Source organism: Sapajus apella, unplaced genomic scaffold (assembly GCF_009761245.1).
Source record: "Sapajus apella isolate SASKATOON/1434 unplaced genomic scaffold, GSC_monkey_1.0 scaffold152, whole genome shotgun sequence".
In the NCBI taxonomy this organism is placed as follows: Eukaryota; Metazoa; Chordata; class Mammalia; order Primates; family Cebidae; genus Sapajus; species Sapajus apella.
This window is the reverse complement of record NW_022437092.1, coordinates 644387-663691: the sequence shown is the minus strand read 5'-3', so window position 1 is coordinate 663691 and position 19305 is coordinate 644387. Positions and strand designations below refer to the sequence as shown.

The window sequence follows — 19305 nt, the reverse complement described above, 5'->3', positions numbered from 1 at the left end:
AGTGCTGGGATTATAGGCATGAGCCACCACACCCGGCCATAACTGTGCTTTTTTTTTTTTTTTAGAGATGGGGTCTTGCTATGTTGCCCAAGCTGTTCTTGAACTCCTGGGCTGAAGCATTCCTCCTACCTTAGCCTCCCAAAGTGCTGGGACTGCGGGCATGAGCCACTGCTCCCAGCCTGTTTTGTTTTTGTTTTTTAGAGACAGAGTCTTGCTCTGTATCCCAGGCTGGCATGCAGTGGCATGATCTTGGCTCACTGCAACCTCTGCCTCCCAGGTTCAAGTGATTCTTTTGCCTCAGCCTCTCAAGTAGCTGAAATTAGAGGCATGTGCCACCATGCCCAGCCTATTTTTATATTTTTAGTAGAGACAGGGCTTCACCATGTTGTCCAGGCTGGTCTCCAACTCCTAGCCTCTGGTGATCTGCCCTACTTGGCCTCTCAAAGTGCTGTGATTATAGGCATGAGACACTGCGCCTGGCCCCCCGCCTCCCAGTTTCAAGCAATTCTCCAGCCTTATTCTCCTAAGTAGCTGGGATTACGAGCATGGCCACCATAACCAGCTAATTTTTGTATTTTTAGCAGAGACAGGGTTTCACCATGTTGGCTAGTCTGGTCTCAAACTCCTGGCCTCAAGTGATCTGCCCACCTTGGCTTCCCATAGTGTTGGGATTACAGGTGTGAGCCACCGTGCCTGGCCTTGTTTTTGTTTCTGTCACCAAGGTTGACCAGACAGAAATAAAGATGGCCACTCAACTTTAAAATTTTTTTTTTCCAGCGGCAGACCTCCCCAGGCTGGACTGCAGTGGTGTGATCATAGTTCAGTGAAGCCCCAACCTCCTGGGCTCAGGCGATCCTCCCACCTCAGCCTCCTGAGTAGCTGGGACTATGGGCATTCACCCCTCAAACCCAGACCACCCTCCCTCCCCCCGCCACTTTGTTTTGGACAGACAGGTTCTATGTTGCCCAGGCTGGTCTTGAAATCCTGATGTCAAGTGATCCTCCTGCCTCAATCTTCCAATGAGTGACTATGAATTATATGTCTGTAATATGTATCCATGTCCCATTCTCAGGCTCCCAGGGCACCAGAGTGGAGGTCCCTGTTGTAGGAACTCAGATCCTCTCCTCACATTGGGCAGAATCAAGGAGCAGCCAGGCCCAGAGCCAGGATACTGGTCTCCTGCAGGTCAGGTAGTTCCTGTGGCTTGGTCCAACACTCCTATCCCACCTGGGAGAGGAGAGGGTCACTTTCCCCTCGGCTGCCCCTGTCGCACTGGAGCAGCTGGCACTGAACCAGTCTCCATGCAGATCCATGCAGTGCCACCCAAGGGTCCCCTGTAGACAATGGTGGGCCGCTTGGCAGGGGCTCCCTCCTGCCGCAGGGCTCAGACCCTGGGAGGTCCCAACCCAGGCAAACTGAAGGCCAGGCTAATTTAAAGACCCAACCCCCAGGCCTCCCACTCACCGGAGGACAGTGCTCTGGCTGGCCTGGGCCACCCCAGATAGCAGCCTCCAGCATCTGGGGTGTCTGATAATGCTTTGCAGGGAGTTTGTGCCAAGTCCCGCCATCAGTACAGTTGTTGTTGTTTAGTGGGGAGGGGGAGGGCTGTGGAGCCTCAACTGGGGGGACAGGGGTCCCACAGCTTCTCCCCAGAATACGCTTTCTGCCTGTCACCCCTTTTCCAGGAAAGTAAATTGAAGACAGGCCCCCAAGTCTCTCCTTCTCTGGAGACCCAATGTCTCTTTTTTACCTAGCACCTGGACCCTCAAAACCTGAACCCCCCAACCACTGATATTGACTTGGCTGTGGATACAGGCTTACTCTTTAAGACCCAGCCCCAAACAGGCCAATGTGAGGTTTGTGCCCCAGAAACAGTGACCCCCACCTTGCCTTGCCTCTCCTTATCAGAGTCTGCAGCCAATCAGCTAAGTGCAGAGAGGAGCCCTCGAAGGGGCTATCACAGCCTCAGAGTTCACGAGGCAGCTGAGGAAGAGGAGGCCTGACACCCAGAGTGGGCACCAGCCAGCCATGGCCACAGCTGAGACCGCGTTGCCCTCCATCAGCACACTGACTGCCCTGGGCCCCTTCCTGGACACGCAGGATGACTTCCTCAAGGTGGGGCCTAGAAGGTGGGGTCTAGGTGGGCTGGCTGGGATCTAGGGTCACAGTCACAGATCTTGGGGTCCAGACCTGCATCTTGCCCTGAAATCAAGAGACCTAACCAGGACTGAGGTACTCTCAGTGCAGGTGAGGAGGTCTCAGCTTAGTCTGGCAGGCAGTGGGGATGGTCTAGGGGTTTGAGGTTCTAGGTGCGATCTATTTCTGTAATAGACAACAAAGGTAGCCTGGGCAACATGGTGAAACCCCATCTCTACAAAAAAATATCAAAAGAATTAGCCAGGCATGCTGGCATGTGCCTGTAATCCCAGATACTTTGTAGGTTGATGCGGGAGGATCATTAGAGCTCAGAAGTTTAAGGATACAGTGAGCCACACCACGGCACTCCAGCCTGGGAGAAAAGAGTGAGACCCTATCTCAAGAAAAAAAAAAGGGAAAGAGATCTAGGCTCAGAGACAATCTTCCAGATATCATCGGGAAATGGTGAATGGGGGACATCCAAAATTTCGGAATTAATCTCGTCAGGAGACAGGGAAGGAGAGGGATGTTCTGGGGGGAAACTGAGTCAAGGCTGGCCCCCCCTCCCCCCTCCCCCACCAGCTTTCCATCTCCAGCGGCTCTGCTACCCCTTCCCCCATCCCCAAGTGTGGTACCAGATAATGGAAGTCTTATCTCCTGTCTCCAGCCAGACCTGATCGACTCCTGTCCCTGGAGCTGGGGAGGGACCGGGGTTAGAGGGGAAGTGTTGGTGGGGCGGGACAGACAGGCAAACAAGACCCCTTTCTAAGGTCTCTGGCCAGCCTGTCCCTGTCAGAGTGCCCAGCCCGCGATGTCCGTGGGCAGGACACCCCAGGGTCCACCAAACCTGAAGCTGCCTGCTCCCTTCCGCAGTGGTGGCGCTCCGAAGAGGCGCAGGACATGGGCCCGGGTCCTCCGGACCCCACGGGGCCGCCTCTCCACGTGAAGTCTGAGGACCAGCCTGGGGAGAAGGAGGACGATGAGAGGGACGCGGACGCCACCTGGGACCTGGATCTCCTCCTCACCAACTTCTCGGGCCCGGAGCCGGGTGGCGTGCCCCGGACCTGCGCTCAGGCGCCCAACGAGGCCACCGGGGCGCAATACCCGCCGCCGTGCGAGACTCTGGGCACCTATTCGGGCCGCCCGGGGCTGGTGGCTGGGCTCTTGAGTTCGGAGGATCACTCAGGTTGGGTGCGCCCTGCCCCGCGAGCCCTGGTCCCCGACGCCTTCGTGGGCCCAGCCCTGGCTCCAGCCCCGGCCCCCGAGCCCAAGGCACTGCAGCTGCAGCCGGTGTACCCGGGGCCCGGCGCGGGCTCCTCCGGCGGCTACTTCCCGCGGACTGGGCTTTCCATGCCTGCGGCGTCGGGCGCCCCCTACGGGCTGCTGTCCGGGTACCCTGCGGTGTACCAGGCGCCGCAGTACCAAGGGCACTTCCAGCTCTTCCGCGGGCTCCAGGCACCCGCTCCGGGTCCCGCCACGCCCACTTCCTTCCTGAGTTGTCTGGGACCCGGGACCGTGGGCACTCGACCCGGGGGGACTGCAGGGGATCCAGGTGCGATAGCCGAATCCGCGCCGGTCAAGCGCGGCCGACGTTCGTGGGCGCGCAAGAGGCAGGCAGCGCACACGTGCGCGCACCCGGGATGTGGCAAGAGTTACACCAAGAGCTCCCACCTGAAGGCGCATCTGCGCACACACACAGGTGAGGGGGCGGGACCCGGGCGCAGAGGCGGGGCTGGAGGTGGGGCCCGGGGGCGGAGCCGGGAACAAGGGGAGGGGCCAGAGTCAAAGACCAGATTCACCGGGTAGACCTGTAACTCCAGAGGCGGGGCTAAAAGCAGTGTCTCAGAGCAAAGGGCGGGACAGAGGCTGCAGCTAGCGGGTCGCGGCCAGGCCAGGGCCAGAAGACAAGACCCGGGTAGGGAAGGCAGATGGGCAGAGACAGGATCTGGGAAACCTGGGGAGCATTTCAAGGCTGGGGACTGACGAGTAAGACCTGGGCCGTGGATGGGTAGAGGAGCAGAAAGGACAAGTGGCCTAAGGGGCGGGCTCGAGGAGGGACTGCAGGAAGCGAACAAGTGAAATGCAAGGGGCTGTGGAGCCATAACCCGGGGTATTCCCAGGCACGAGGTTACTTCTTCTTTTCTTTTTTTCTTTCTTTTTTTTTTCGAGACGGAGTCTCCCTTTGTCGCCTAGGCTGGAGTGCAGTAGCGATCTCGGCTCCCTGCAACCTCCGCCTCCCGGGTTCAAGCTATTCTCCTACCTCAGCCTCCCGAGTAGCTGGGATTACAGGCACGCGCCACCATGCCCGGCTAACTTTTTTTTTTTTTTTTTATTTTTTTTAGTAGAGACGGGGTTTCACCATGTTGTCCAGGATGGTTTCCATCTCCTGACCTCATGATCCGCCTGCCTCCGCCTCCCAAAGTGCTGGCATTACAGCCATAAGCCACTGCGCCCTCCAGAGGTTGCCTCTTATATAGGGGGATCCAGACGTGGCAGGCGCACATCGGGGTGAGACCTAAGGGCAGAATCAGTGTCAGGGGCCACTCAAAGAGGAAGGGGCCCAGATCAGGCACAGGGGCTTAAGCCTGCACTTTGAGAGGCACTCCCAGTGCTTTGGGAGGCCGAGGCGGAAGGACTGTTTGAGTCCAGGAGTTTGAGACCAGCTTGGGCATCATGGTGAGACCCTGTCTCTACAAAAGAAAAAAAAAAAGGGTAGGGACCCAGATGTAAACAGCTGGCTTGGGAAGGCAGGAGGAAAAGCTGGAAAACAGCAGAGGGGTGTGGCATGGAAGAAGAAGCCCATGAACAGAAGATGAGGTGGGGCTAAGGAATGGAGGAGGGATGAGGACTATGCCTAAAGGGGTCAGGACAGAGGATGGGGCCAGGTGTACAGACAGACCCGTCTGGGAAGAGGAGGGGAAGGGGCCAGGCATAGCACAGGGAGAGAGTGTAATCACTGGGGACAGGATCTGGGGGACTGGAGTGGATTTCCAGGCTCAGAAACCAAGGTCACGGGCAAAGTTGAGCACTAATTGGGGAGACCCTTGGAACAAGGAATGGCTGGAACACAGGAAGCAGAACCAAAAAATAAGGGAGGGATGGCATTAAGATTCAAAGCTGGGGCTGTGTGAGGTGGCTCACACCCGTAGTCCCAGTACTTTGGGAGGCCGAGGTGGGTGGATCACCTAAGATCAGAAGTTCGAGACCAGTTTGGCCAATATGGTGAAATCCCATCTCTACTAAAAATACAAAAATTAGCGAGGCATGGTGGCAGGCACCTGTAATTCCAGCTACTCAGGAGGCTGAGGCATGAGAATCGCTTGTACCCAGAAGGTGGACGTTGCAGTGAGTCAAGATCGTGCCATTGTACTCCAGCCTGGGTGACAAGAACTAGACTCCATCTCAAAAAAAAAAAAAAAAAAAAGGCCAGAAAAGGCCAGGTGCAGTGGCTCACACCTGTAATCCCAGCACTTTCAGAGGCTGAGGCAAGTGAATCACCTGAGGTTAGGAGTTCGAGGCCAGCCTGGGCAACATGGGGAAACCCTGACTCTACTAAAAATACAAAAATTAGCCAGGCATGGTGGCATGAGCCTGTAATCGCAGCTACTCAGGAGGCTGAGGCAGAAGAATCACTTGAACCCAAGAGGTGGAGGTTGCAGTGAGCCAAGATGAAGCCACTGCACTCCCTCGTGGGCGATAGAGCGAGACTCCGTACGAAAAAATAAAACAAAAACAGATGCAAAGCTGGGTTACCAGGACACAGAAAGTGGGGCCAGTAGTGTAGGGACCTGGCTTGGGCCCAGGATGAGAGAAAGGGCATGGCACCCAACGCAGTTACAGAAGACGGTCTGCAGAGGGCGGGACTTGGACTTGGCCTTGGCCTCTGAGAGTGAGTGCTTCCTTAAAGTTTGTGCCCTAGGGGCCTTGCTTTGTTCATCCTAGTCCCAGCCCAGGCTGAGTGAAAGGGTGTTGCCTGATGCAGGGGACCTGGGGACAGGACTGGGCTGACAATGGCGCTTATGGCTTCCTCGTCCCCTAGGGGAGAAGCCATACGCCTGCACGTGGGAAGGCTGCGGCTGGAGGTTCGCGCGCTCGGACGAGCTGACCCGCCACTACCGGAAGCACACGGGGCAGCGCCCCTTCCGCTGCCAGCTCTGCCCACGTGCTTTTTCGCGCTCTGACCACCTGGCCTTGCACATGAAGCGTCACCTTTGAGCCCTACCCTGGCACTTGGACCCTCCTGGGGACTGGAGATGTGACAAGAGTGGATCAATGCCGGGTGGTTTTCCCAAGGACGGACCCTCACCTGGACTCCCGGTCCCACAGATCCACCAAATATCAAACACAGACCCATAGACAGCTCTCAGGGAGCCTCCTACAGAAACTGACAAGTCCTCAGCCACAGGAAGCCACACAGAGATGTCCAAACTGTCATGCAGACCCAGCGAGACAGACTGCCAAATAAACTGACTCAGTGGACACTCAGACCAGCTCCCAGATGGCCCTGGACAGCAGGAGGGGGTGTGGGGTGAGGCTTCCCAGAGACTCTGGTCTAGAAAGGGGCTCCTGAAGGCCCCTTATGGTGGCTGACATTAACCCTCAATGGTTATGGGTCCTATAAAAATGCCCCTCCCAGATAAAGCTTCAGCGTGGGCCTGAGTTTTTTGGTTTTGGGGGCTGAAAGATGGCAGGAGGCTGGAAACCCAGAGATCATATTAGAGGGCCTTACACACCCTCGTCTCCTAAACTACAGTGACATGCCCTCACCTCCAACAAGCCCCCTTGGGCACCGCAGGCCTTGCCCTCCACTCTTTTCCTGCCCAGTTCAGGCTACACCATGCTTGTCTACTGCCTTGAACCCCGAGGACGTTGACAGCAAACATCTTCCCTCATTTAACAGTCCACACCCTGTGGCTGGGCGGGGTGGCTCACACCTGCAATCCCAGCACTTTAAGGGCCTGAGGCAGGCAGATCACAAGGTCAGGAGATCAAGGCCATCCTGGCTAACATGGTGAAACCCCGTCCCTACTAAAAATACAAAAAATTAGCTGGGCGTGGTGGCATGCGACTATAATCCCAGCTCCTTGGGAGGCTGGGGCAGGAGAATCACTTGAACCCAGGAAGCAAAGGTTGCAGTGAGCTGAAATCACGCCACTGCACTCCAGCCTGGACTACAGAGTGAGACTTAGCCTCAAAAAAAAAAATGGCTGGGTAAGGTGGCTCATGCCTGTAATCCCAGCACTTTGGAAGGCTGAGGCAGGCAGATCACGAGGTCAAGTTAACGAGACCAGCCTGACCAACATGGTGAAACCCTATCTCTACTAAAAATACAAAAATTAGCTGGGTGTGGTGGTGCACACCTGTAGTCCCAGCTACTCAGGAGGCTGAGGCAGGAGAATTGCTTGCACCCAGGAGGTGGTTGCAGTGAGCCGAGATCGCGCCACTGCACTCCAGCCTGGCGACAGAACGAGACTCTGTCTCAAATAATAATAATAATAAATTAAAAAAAGAACAAATGTCACAAGAGTTGGACCCAAGTTGTAGGGCTAGGAAAAAATTCAAACTTGTGTCTGGTCCAGAAACCGGGGCAGGAGTGGGTCGGACAGAAGATCATGGGCTGGGATTAGGTACAACGAAAAGGAACGGTGGCCAGGCTGGAAGAGACGCCGGAGCGCCCGGCCCGCCGTGGGCGTGGTCTGAGCAGACTCGGATGCTTGTCCAAAGCGCAGCTTCGCGTCTCCGGGGCGGAGTCTCTGCCCTCGTGATGTCCCCGCTGTGGTTCCTGGGCAAGTTTTGGGGAAATGAAAGCCGCTAGGGGCCACGCCTGGCCTTTTTCGTAACCCAGCGACCCGCAGTGCCGACACAGATTCCTGGATCTCAGCCCCATAGCGGCGATGATCCCGCTGCTGCTGCTGGCCGCGCTGCTGTGGGTCCCCGCCGGGGCCCTGACCTGCTACGGGGACTCCGGGCAGCCTGTGGACTGGTGAGTGCGCAAGGGGGCGCCTACCATTGTCCCGGGGTCCGGCGGGGGTCACTCGACCGGATGGCTGCCTCCTCGGGGAAGCCTGGGGTGCCTTCTCTTCCCTCTCCCCCATTTCTGTGCGTTCTCCGGCCTCCAGGTTCGTGGTCTACAAGCTGCCAGCTGCCAGCGGGTCCGGGGAGTCGGTGCAGAGCGGGCTGCGGTACAAGTATCTGGACGAGAGCTCCGGGGGCTGGCGGGAAGGCAGCGGACTCATCAACAGCTCGGTGGGGGCGGTGGGCCGAAGCCTGCAGCCGCTGTACCGGAGCAACAACAGCCAGGTGAAGGGGCGCCGGGCCAACCAGGGGTGAGACTCTAGGGCGGCCCTGCCTGGGGAGGAATTTCACGTTGCCTCCGTTTATCCGCCCCCCAGCTCGCCTTCCTGCTCTACAATGACCAACCGCCTAAATCCAGCAAGGCTCACATCTCTTCCAACCGTGGGCACACGAAGGGTGAGGCCTGGATTTGGGGGCCGCAGAGAGACTCGGGTTTCTTTATTTCTCTCTTTCTCTTTCTTTTCTTTTCCTTTCTTTCTTTCTCTCTCGCTCGCTCTCTCCCTTTTTTTTTTTTTTTTTTTTTTTGGTTAAGAAGGAGTCTCACTCTGTTGCCAGGCTGGAGTGCAGTGGCAAGATCTCGGCTCACTGCAACTGCCCCCTCCTGGGTTCAAGTGGTTCTCCTACCTCAGCCTCCCAAGTAGCTCGGACTACAGGTGCGCACCACCATGCCCAGCTAATTTTTTGTACTTTTAGTCAAGATGGGGTTTCACTATGTTGACCAGGATCGTCTCGATCCCTTGATCTCATGATCCGCTCACCTTGGCCTCCCAAAGTGCTGGGATTACAGGCATGAGCTACTGCGCCTTCCTCCTCTTTTATTTTCTTTGAGACAAGGTCTCACCCAGCATCACCTAAGCTGGAGAGCAGTATCACAGCTCACTGCAGCCTTGACCTCCCAGGGCTCAGGTGATCCTCCTACCTCAGCCTGCAAAGTAGCTGGGTCTGCAGGTGCCTGCCGCCACGTCTGGCTTTTTTATTTTTATTTTTATTTTTATTTATTTATTTTGAGACGGAGTTTCCCTCTTGTTACCCAGGTTGGAGTGCAATGGCGCGATCTTGGCTCACCGCAACCTCCGACTCCCGGGTTCAGGCAATTCTCCTGCCTCAGCCTCCTGAGTCGCTGGGATTACAGGCACGCGCCACCATGCCCAGCTAATTTTTTGTATTTTTAGTAGAGACGGGGTTTCACCATGTTGACCAGGATGGTCTCGATCTCTTGACCTCGTGATCCACCCGCCTCGGCCTCCCACAGTGCTGGGATTACAGGCTTGAGCCACCGCGCCCGGCCTTATTTTTATTTTTTAATTATTATTATTATTTTCTACAGTCTCACTCTATCACCCAGGCTGGAGTGCAGTGGCACAATCTCAGCTCACTGCAACCTCTGTCTCCTGGGTTGAAGCAATTCTTCTGCCTCAGCCTCTGGAGTAGCTGGGATTACAGATGCATACCACCACACCCGGCTAATTTTTGTATTTTTTAGTAGAAACGGGGTTTCACTGTGTTGGCCAGGCTGGTCTTGAACTCCTGACTTCAGGTGTTCCACCCACCTCGGCCTCCGAAAGTGCTGGGATTACAGACATGAGCCACCTCTCCTGGCCTCCTTTTTTTTTTTTTTTTTTTTTTTTTTCCTGAGATGGAGTCTTGCTCTTGTTGCCCAGGCTGGAGTGCAATCTCAGCTCACTGCAACCTCTGCTTCCCAGATTCAAGCAATTCTCCTGCCTCACCCTCCTGAGTAGCTGGGATTACAGGTGCCCACCACCATGCCTGGCTAACTTTTGTATTTTTAGTAGAGCCAAGGTTTCACCATCTAGGCCAGGCTGGTCTTGAACTCCTGACTTCATGATCCACCCGCCTCAGGCTCCCAAAGTGCTGGCATTACAGGCGTGAGCCACCTCACCCAGCCTCCTCTAATTGCCTTCTTTTGGTCCAGGTGTCCTGCTTCTTGACCACGATGGGGGCTTCTGGCTGGTCCACAGTGTACCCCAATTCCCTCCACCTGATGCATACAGCTGGCCTCAAAGTGCCCATACCTACGGGCAGACCCTGCTCTGTGTGTCTTTTCCCTTCAGCCAATTCTCGAAGATTGGTGAGTGGAGTCAGGGACACGGCGTGAGTCATGGGTTTCCTGACTAGAGCCTGGAATGATCTCACATTTCCTCCTCCCCTTGTCCTCCAGGCAAGCAACTGACCTACACCTACCCCATCGTCTACAGCTACCAGCTGGGAGGGGTCTTTGCCCAGGAATTCCCCGACTTGGAGAATGTGATCAATGGCCACCACATTGGCCAAGAACCGTGGAACAGCAGCATCACACTCACATCCCGGGCCGGGGCTGTTTTCCAGAGCTTTGCCAAGTTCTGCAAATTTGGAGATGGTGAGCCCTGAGGTTGAGAGGTGGAGAGCTTCTTCTCTGTAGAGTGGGTGACTGGTGTGGCCATGGCTGAGTGCAAGTCAAGGGTAGAGACTGGGTCTGTTTGGGAGCCATAATCACATGAGAGTTGAACAGACCTGGGTTCAGACTCTGGGTTCTGGCTGTGTGATATAAATTTCACCTGAGCCTCAGTCTACTCATCTGAAAAATGGGGATACTGACATCTACTTAAAGGAGTGTTGTGAATGAAGTGGTGCATATAAGGCATTTGGGCACCAGGGGTGGTGCCTCACTCCTGTAATCCCAGTTATCTGGGAAGCTGAGGCAGGAGGATTATTTGAGGACTGGAGTCCAAGACAAGCCTGGGCAACATGGTGAAACCCTGTCTCAGGTCGAACGTGGTGGCTTACGCCGGTAATCCAAGCACTTTGGAGGCCAAAGTGGGAGGATCACCTGAGGTCGGGAGTTCAAGACCAGCCTGACCAACATGGTGAAACCCCGTCTCTAAAAAAAAAAAGAAAAGAAACCCTGTCTCTACTAAAAATACAAAAATTAGCTGGGCGTGGTGGTGGATGCCTGTAACCCCAGCTACTCAAGAGAAGGCTTGAGGCAGGAGAATCACTTGAACTCGGGAGGTGGACATTACAGTGAGCCAAGATTGCACCACTGCACTCCAGGCCTGAGAGACAGAGCAAGACTCTGTCTCAAAAGAGAAATTTGGAAACTGAGTTGAGAGAGGGAAAGTGGTCTAGGGACTCTCTAGCTGTGGCCCTGAACCTATCTGTGCCCTCTCTCCATCCTTTGCAGACCTATACTCTGGCTGGTTGGCAGCAGCCCTTGGTACCAACCTGCAGGTCCAGTTCTGGCAAAAGGGTACAGGCATCCTGCCCTCCAACTGCTCAGGGACCTGGCAGGTTCTGAATGTGAATCAGATAGCCTTCCCTGGACCAGCCAGCCCAAGTTTCAGCAGCACAGAGGACCACTCCAAATGGTGTGTGTCCCCACTTGGGCCCTGGACCTGTGTGGGTGACATGAATCGAAACCAGGGAGAGGAGCAGCGGGGTGGGGGCACACTGTGCGCCCAGCTGCCAGCCCTCTGGAAGGCCTTCCAGCCCCTGGTAAAGAAATGGCAGCCCTGCAATAGCTGGTAAGATCTAAGCCTCATGGCCAGTTGCAGTGACTCACACATGCAATCACGGCACTTTGGAATCCCAGCTCAGCCCCTTCCCAGCTATATGACCTTTGTGTGCCTTAACCGCTCTGTGACACAGTCTATCTGTCCGCAAAATGAGAAACGTAATACCTGCCATCAGGATTGTTGAGGAGTAAATAAACGGAGCCGGGTGCAGGGACTCATGCCTGTAATCCCAACACTTCGGGAGGCCAAGGCGGGCGGATTGTCTTAGGTCAGAAGTTTGAGACCAGCCTGACCAACATGGAGAAACCCCGTCTCTACTAAAAAATACAAAATTAGCTGGGTGTGGTGGCACATGCTTGTAATGCCAGCTACTCAGGAGGCTGAGGCAGAAGAATCTCTTGAACCTGGGAGGTAGAGGTTGTGGTGAGCCGGAATTGTGCCATTGCACTCCAGACTGGGCAACAAGAGCGAAACTCCGTCTCAAAATAATAATAATAATAATAATAATAATAATAAATAAAAGGAAATTGGCGGATGAGGTAGTTAACTTTTTCCTGGGGTGGGCTCTGTGACACAAGAGTATTGCAGCATCAATTCTCCCCCTAAAGTTTTGGGGGGCAGTTGGTGAAGAGGTGAGACCAGAAGTAGGGCCACAGGAGGTGTCTATCCAAAATTCCCTCCACTTTCCATAATAACCAGAACTGTAGTCCCACCTCCAAAAATGCACCTGGGCATGGGGATGGGGTCGTGTGATAGCTCACCTTGCCTGGAGAGGAGTGAGCCCCAGAAAACTCACGAAGCACAGACGCACTTTATTTATATGTGTACATATGTATACAGGCAGCTGTACAGCGCGGGGCCCACGCCCCCCTTGGCTATGGGCCTGGGGGCACGGGACTGGATACCCCTTTTTTGGTCAGGCCTACTGGGGGCACAGCTTCAGCAGGGCACCGGGAGGTCAGCCCCACTTCAGGTTTGGTGCCCGGGCCCGAGAGGGAAGCCGGTGGGGCTGGGGTTACTGCACTGCTGGGCGCACTGCACTTTGCTGGGGCTAGGGAGGGTGTCTGGGGCTCCGGGGAGGGCTTGGGGGAGGCGGGCTTGGAGCGAGGCCCGCTCAGCGTGGTTCGCTCCTCCACCACCTCCAGCACCCAGCGCTCCCGGCCCCGGGGTACCTCAGGCACAGAAGGCGCCAGGGGTGTGGGTTCCTGTAACCCCTTGGAGTCCGCTCGCAGAGGCTGGGGCGCCTCAGCCTTAGCCCCAGGCCGCACAGGCTCTACGACAATGGGTACTGGGGGCGTGCCCGCCTCGCCAGAGCTGCTGCGCCTGCCCGTTTCGTGTTCCTGCACTGGGCTCAGCGCCGCCTTAGCCACAGCCCTGGCCACCCCGCCAGTGCCATCCTCCGTCTGCACGCTCTGATGCCGCGTGCAGCCGACGTCCCGCTCCAGGGTCCGGCCCCCAGGGGTCGTCGCACGGGGCGGGGTGCAGGCCTCGGCGCCCCCCGGGGATTCCTTCTCCTTGCTTGACGCTGGCGGCCTGGAGGCACCTTCAGGCAGCAACGGGTCCGGGCCCATGCTTAAAGGTGACTCCTGTCGGCCCAGGCGGCGGACAGCGACCTGCCGGGGCGCACCATGGCCCTCGACAGGGGGCGTCTCGCCATCGGACTCGGCAAGGCTATGCAGCGCCAGCTCACCGTGGAAGTCCTTTCGGAAATCCGGGTGGCCCACCTCGAGGCTGTGCTTGCGCAGCGCGCCCTTCTTGTCCGCACTCATGGAGGCTCCCAGCTTCTCCGCCGACTGCACGCGCTTGAGGAGCGGTGAGCGAGGGGGCTCGGCACTCTTGGGGCGTGGGCGCACAACGGGAGGCGAGGAGTGCAGTTTGGCCGGGAAGCTCTGCGTCGTGTGCGAGCTGCCCACCGTGTGGCCAGGCAGCGGCGGCGGTGACGCCTGCGTGGGGGACGGCGTGTGTGCCAGCGGCGACAGAGGGATGTTGCCGGCTGACTTGCATCGAGCAGAGCGGTACTGGCGGTGGAGCTTTGGCGACAGCCCGTGCAGCGTGCTGGGCCGAATGTGGTGCGACGCAGACGACGCGGGCGAGTTGGGCGTGCTCGAGGCTGGGGAGCTGCTCTGGGACGAGGCGCCTGCGGGCGAGAACAGGTGGAACAAGTGAGTACAGCCGGAGCACCACCCGGGCCACCCTGCGCCGCTCGGTCCCAGCGGAAGATGCAGGAGCTAATACCTAGGTAGGCGGAGTCAGGTGTGGAGCGGTAGCTGTGCGTGGGTGAGCGCGCAGGCAGCCCGTGCGTGGGCGAGCCCGGGAGACTGTCGCTGGACGACAGCGAGCGATTCAGCGACGACAGAGAGCGGCTAGTATGCAGCAGGTTCGACTGCTTCGTGATCTTCCGGAACAGGGAGCTGCGCTTCTTGCTGCGGGACGGGGAGAGCCACGCATCCTTGACCCGGGAGCCAGAGCTCAGGGCTCTTCCCACTTCAGGGCCTCACAACAGCGCCTGTAACCGCCCACCCCTTCTGGCCCCTCCCTCTCAGCTACAACCCACCAATCAAGGCAAAACTTATTTAAGCTCAGTGCTGCTTGGCTCCTCCCACTATAGTCCCCACCCACCCTCTTTGGTCTCCAGTAGTCCAAGCTAGAAACACCCATCCAAACAAGACCAACCTATTCTACCCTGCCACCTCTCTAGCTCCTCCCTCCTCCACTACAACCCACCTATCAAGACAGAACTTCCCTGAATGCAGTACTTCTTGGCTCCTCCCACTTCAGGCCCCGCCCAACGTTAGGCCACTTCCAATCCAGGCAACAAACACCCATCCAAACAAAACCAACCAACTCTTTTTTTTTTTTTTTTTTTTTTTAAAGACAGTGTCTTGCTCTTCTTGCCCAGGCTGGAGTGCAATAGCACGATCTTGGCTCACTGCAAACTCTCCCTTCCAGGTTCAAGCGATTCTCGTGACTCAGCCTCCAGAGTAGCCTCCTGAGCAGCTGGGACTACAAGAGTGAGCCACCACTTCCAGCTAACTTTAGTATTTTTAGTAGAGATGGGGTTTCACATGTTAGTCAGGCTGGTCTCAAACTCCTGACCTCAGGTGATCCACCCACCTCGGCCTCCCAAAGTGCTGGGATTACAGGTGTGACCCACCTCTCCCGGCCAAAAGCCACCACTTCAGGTCCTGCCCACCCCTCTAGTCCCTCTGTCTTTCACTACAACCCAGCTATTGGCTGGGCGTGGTGGCTCACGCCTGTAATCCAAGCACTTTGGAGGCCAAGGTGGGTGGATCACCTGAGGTTGGGAGTTCAAGACCAGCCTGACCAACATGGTGAAACCCCCGTCTTAAAAAAAAAAAAAAAAGAGCCGGGCGCGGTGGCTCAAGCCTGTAATCCCAGCACTTTGGGAGGCCGAGGCGGGTGGATCACGAGGTCAAGAGATCGAGACCATCCTGGTCAACACGGTGAAACCCCGTCTCTACTAAAAATACAAAAAATTAGCTGGGTATGGTGGTGCGTGCCTGTAATCCCAGCTACTCAGGAGGCTGAGGCAGGAGAATTGCCTGAACCCAGGAGGCGGTGGTTGCGGTGAGCCGAGATCGCGCCATTGCACTCCAGCCTGGGTAACAAGAGCGAAACTCCGTCCCAAAAAAAAAAAAAAAAAGAAAAAAAAAGAAAAAAACCCAGCTATCACGACAGAACTTCCCTTAGCTCAGTGCTGCTTGGCTCCTCCTTCCTCCCACTTCAGGCTCCGCCCAACCTTTTGGCCACTCCCAGTCCAGGCTAGAAATACATCCAAAGAAAACCAACCTGGTCCCACCCGCCTCTAGTCCCCCTCTTCCACTACAACCCAGCTATAAGTGCGGGGAGAAATGTACTTAACTCAGCCACGTCTGGCTCTTCTCACCCAAATCCCTGTACTTGTTTGGGCCAAACTCACTGATCAAAATAGAAATTTTCTGGCCCCACCCACCTCCCTCCTAGGTCCTCCTATCTATAAGGGAACATAGGATTTCAGTTGGCTGCATCTTGCCTGGAATACTCATTCCAGACAGATATTTCTTAGTCTAAGTCCCTCCCAGTTCAGTCTAAACACATCTAACAGGTTAGGACGATCTCCTGGACGCCCTCCGTCTTTGGACATCTTTCTTTCCAGTCCGCATCTGCTGGGCCTGCCTACATGTGCAATACCCTCCTACAATGCATTTCTCTGATCCTAGAAACCTGGCACAGCTTTTGTTCTTGGCTCCTCCCACTTTTACAGCCTTTTTTTTTTTTTTTTTGAGACAGAGTCTGGCTCTGTTGTCCAGGCTGGACTGCAGTGGTGAGATGAGAGCTCACTGCAGCCTCGACCACCTGGGACTCAAGTGATCCTTCCACCTCAACCTCCCAGTAGCTGGGACCACAGGCATGTGCCACCAAGCCCAGCTAGTTTTTAAAGCTTTTTGTAGAGATGGGGTCGCCCTATGTTGCCCAGGCTAATTGCGACTCCTGGGCTCTAGTGATCCTTCTCCCTCAGCCTCCCAAACTGCTGCGATTACAGGTTTGAGTCATCCCAGCCCCTCTTGTCTGTCCTGTTCACTTTGATTGTCGGTCTGTTGTTCCCAGCACCTTTCCCGTGCTCTTCCCTGCGCTGACCTCATCTGTGCCCCTCCCACCTGAGTTCCACCCGCTCCTCAAAGACCAGGCAGTTTACAGCTGTGCCAACCTCTCCTGGCCCTCTTTGGCAGAGGGCCGCTTGTTCCTCCGAGCCATTTTGGCCTTGTAGCTGCTGCGCCTTGCAGGGCCGATTCGGATAGAGGTATTTTCGAAGGGCGTTGTGGTCACTGCTACCTTGTTGCCACTCTGGGGGAAGAAAGGGGGAAATGCCCTGCTGGGGCTGCTCAGGCCTGCCCCACCCTCCGCCCAGGGTGCCTCTTTCCCTGCACTCACCTTAAGGATCAGCTCCACGACCTCAGGATGCACCATGCCATGCACAGGCTCCCCATTCACGTGAGTGATGAGATCTCCAGCACAGAGTCCTGCTTCCTGGGCTGGGCCTCCTTCCTCCACGTGCTGGGGAAAGAGCACCCCACAGGGGCATGGTTAGTGCCACTGGTAACAATGAAAGCTCCTAAGCTTATGTGCAGGACACTCAGCTCTGCCTGCCTAGAATCCTCATAAACCTTGTGAAATAGTAATTATTATCCCCATTTTTATTTTTTTTAGATGGAGTCTCGCTCTGTCACTGAGGGTGACACTGGTGCTATCTTGAGTGCCCTGGAGCTATCTTGGCTCACTGAAACCTCCACCTCCTGATTTCAAATGATTCTCCCACCTCAGCCTCCGGAGTTGCTGGGATTACAGGCATGCGCCACCACCTCCGGCTAATTTTTTTTTTTTTTTTTTTTTTTTGAGACAGGGTCTCACTTTGTCATCCAGGCTGGAGTGCAGTGGTGCAATCTCGGCTAACTGCAACTTCCGCCTCCTGGGTTTAAGCAATTCTCTGCCTCAGCCTCCCAAGTAGCTGGGATTACAGGTACATGCCACCATACCCGGCTAATTTTTGTATTTTTAGTAGAGACAGGGTTTTACCATCTTGGCCAGGCTGGTCTTGAACTCCTGACCTCATGATCCACCTGCCTCGGCCTCCCAAAGTGCTGGAATTACAGACGTGAGCCACCACGCCTGGCCAATTTTTGTATTTTTAATAGAGACGGAGTTTCACCATGTTGGCCAGGCTGGTCTCGAACTCCTGACCTCAAGTGATCTGCCCACCTCAGCTTCCCAAAGTGCTGGGATTACAGGCCTAAGACACCGCACCCGGCCTATTCTTCCCATTTTGGAGATGACGAAATAGGCTCAGAGAGGGGAAGAGGCATAGAGGGTGACAGAGGAGTCTCACCCAGGCTGCCTGGTTTGAGCTGGAGTGGCCTTCTCCCCCTAACCCTTCACTCTGGGATAGAGACTCCACCCATGAGTACTCACCCAGACAATGTGGTGGACACTGTAAACATCCGAGTCACCCATGTAGACACGGATGGCACGCAGCGTGAAGCCATACTTCTTGCCTGACCGCTGGATGGTGATGGGGGAGCGTAGCCCACTGACAGCAGGTGAGTAGTCCCGGCTGGGTGAGGAGTCCCGTGAGGATGGGTTGGAAGACAGAGATCGTGGCGACATGGGACTAGCAAGGGGTGAGCTTCCATGTGGGTCCACTACAGACACACAGCCACAGTCAGAAGTCAGAACAAACAAGACACACGTCTCCCTGTATCTGCTCCTCCCTCCTCCCAAGTCTAAGTGGTAGAGCAGTCTCTGATTGGTCCACTCTGAAGCCAATCACGGTGGACAAGGAAATGCATCATTTTCATTGGTCTGTCCTGCCTGAGGCAGCCCCTCCCCTGCCAGGTGGGGCACAGCATTACCTGCAGGAATCATGACAGATAAGGCAGTGGCTGAGGCTGACTTGATAACTTTGCCCCCAGTTCGAGAAGGCCTCTTCTCTACTGCCGCGTCCCCTGACATCTGCTGGTGCCGCGCCCGGCGCAGAACCAGGTCATTGGTAGCCCTTGGGCCTGATGTTTCCCCATCCTTCGAGGGTGGGCAGAGGTCACCTGGGCGTGAGCGGTCAGCTGCAACAGAAAGCAGGTGTGTTAGGGATCAGTCCAAGTCCAGGGATTTCCCACAGGCTGTTTCCTTGTCTGGAATATTCTTCCCATTTTTTACCCCCGACGGACGGTGAGTTTCATCCAAGCAGGTAACCTGCATCCCGCACCGCTGCTCATACAGTGATGCAGTCTGTATCTGTCTGTATCACTGACTGACCATGGCATTGGGGTGTTTCTAACGTTAAAAATCCCAAATTGGGCTGGGGGCGGTGGCTCACGCCTGTAATCCCAGCACTTTGGGAGGCCAAGGCAGGCAGATCACTTGAGGTCAGGAGTTCGAGACCAGCCTCGCCAACATGATGAAACCCCATTTCTACTAAAAATACAAAAATTAGCCGGGTGGGGTGGCGCGTGCCTGTAATCCCAGCTACTCGGAAGGCTGAGGCATCAGAATAACTTGAACCTGGGAGGCGGCGGTTGCAGTGAGCCGAGATCACACCACTGCACTCCAGCATGGGTGATGGAGTGAGACTCTTTTTCCAAAAAAGAAAAAAAAAAATCCCAAATTGGAGTGTGAATAGTAGCGAGATCTTGCATAAACAGCACCAGGCTTATGGGATGCACACTATATGGGCAGTAGGACATTGGGGAAGGCAGCACGATAGGGCACTCACGGGCCTCGGAGTCTCCGGCGCTGGAGGTGCCTTCTCCTTGAGTCTCCTCTTTGGGGGCGCGTGCATCCAGCGAGCCCGGGGGATCGGAGCTGGGCCGGGGAGGCCTGCGCAGCCTGGCGTCATCCTCGTCCTCTTGTGGGGCGCTGAAGCGGCTGGGCTCCAGCAGCGCCGAGAAACGGCGGCGGGCGCCCAACGGGGGACTGGCCTCTCCCTCCAGGAAACTGGCCTCGGACGCGGAGAATCGCTTGCTGCAGGGAGGGGGTGTGGTCAGGGAAGACACGCCCCCTTCAACCCCCGCCCCCAAACTCCAACACTCCC

The 19305-nt window shown here is 56.0% G+C and overlaps 3 protein-coding genes across 7 annotated transcripts in view; 2 read left to right on the top strand and 1 right to left on the bottom strand.

The window, feature by feature from the left end:
• The first annotated feature begins 1921 nt into the window (after nucleotides 1-1921).
• On the top strand, nucleotides 1922-6777 carry KLF1 (Kruppel like factor 1). The gene is made up of 3 exons (XM_032265917.1): nucleotides 1922-2115; nucleotides 3010-3835; nucleotides 6176-6777. The coding sequence occupies exons 1-3, from the start codon at nucleotides 2029-2031 to the stop codon at nucleotides 6349-6351; spliced, it is 1089 nt and encodes a 362-aa protein (XP_032121808.1). The 5' UTR covers nucleotides 1922-2028; the 3' UTR covers nucleotides 6352-6777.
• An 876-nt stretch (nucleotides 6778-7653) lies between these two features.
• Nucleotides 7654-11956, top strand: DNASE2 (deoxyribonuclease 2, lysosomal). Its single transcript, XM_032265919.1, has 6 exons — nucleotides 7654-8119; nucleotides 8256-8436; nucleotides 8529-8607; nucleotides 10145-10300; nucleotides 10391-10588; nucleotides 11393-11956. Exons 1-6 carry the CDS (start codon nucleotides 8031-8033, stop codon nucleotides 11734-11736), a joined length of 1047 nt encoding a protein of 348 aa, XP_032121810.1. The 5' UTR covers nucleotides 7654-8030; the 3' UTR covers nucleotides 11737-11956.
• Nucleotides 11957-12521: 565 nt separating this feature from the next.
• Nucleotides 12522-19305, bottom strand: part of MAST1 (microtubule associated serine/threonine kinase 1) — a 45182-nt gene continuing 38398 nt past the window's right edge. For 3 of the 5 annotated variants that reach the window (XM_032265821.1, XM_032265822.1, XM_032265823.1), the window contains 7 exons: nucleotides 18988-19235; nucleotides 18131-18337; nucleotides 17691-17920; nucleotides 16656-16778; nucleotides 16432-16568; nucleotides 13959-14146; nucleotides 12599-13860 (listed from right to left, as the gene is read on the bottom strand). In XM_032265821.1, the coding sequence (XP_032121712.1) occupies nucleotides 12599-13860; nucleotides 13959-14146; nucleotides 16432-16568; nucleotides 16656-16778; nucleotides 17691-17920; nucleotides 18131-18337; nucleotides 18988-19235 (2395 nt within the window). Of the gene's footprint in view, nucleotides 13861-13958; nucleotides 14147-15409; nucleotides 15718-16431; nucleotides 16569-16655; nucleotides 16779-17690; nucleotides 17921-18130; nucleotides 18338-18987; nucleotides 19236-19305 lie in introns of those variants that run through there. The other 2 variants (XM_032265820.1, XM_032265824.1) reach the window with 2 other exon arrangements.

Excerpts from the sequence above, each read along its gene's own strand:
- KLF1 (XM_032265917.1), top strand. The coding sequence starts at position 2,029 with ATGGCCACAGCTGAGACCGCGTTGCCCTCCATCAGCACACTGACTGCC. Across the intron at positions 2,116-3,009 it reads CGCAGGATGACTTCCTCAAG|TGGTGGCGCTCCGAAGAGGC; the intron begins GTGGGGCCTAGA and ends TCCCTTCCGCAG. Across the intron at positions 3,836-6,175 it reads GCATCTGCGCACACACACAG|GGGAGAAGCCATACGCCTGC; the intron begins GTGAGGGGGCGG and ends CTCGTCCCCTAG.
- DNASE2 (XM_032265919.1), top strand. The coding sequence starts at position 8,031 with ATGATCCCGCTGCTGCTGCTGGCCGCGCTGCTGTGGGTCCCCGCCGGG. Across the intron at positions 8,437-8,528 it reads ACCGGAGCAACAACAGCCAG|CTCGCCTTCCTGCTCTACAA; the intron begins GTGAAGGGGCGC and ends TCCGCCCCCCAG. Across the intron at positions 10,589-11,392 it reads GTTCTGCAAATTTGGAGATG|ACCTATACTCTGGCTGGTTG; the intron begins GTGAGCCCTGAG and ends CATCCTTTGCAG.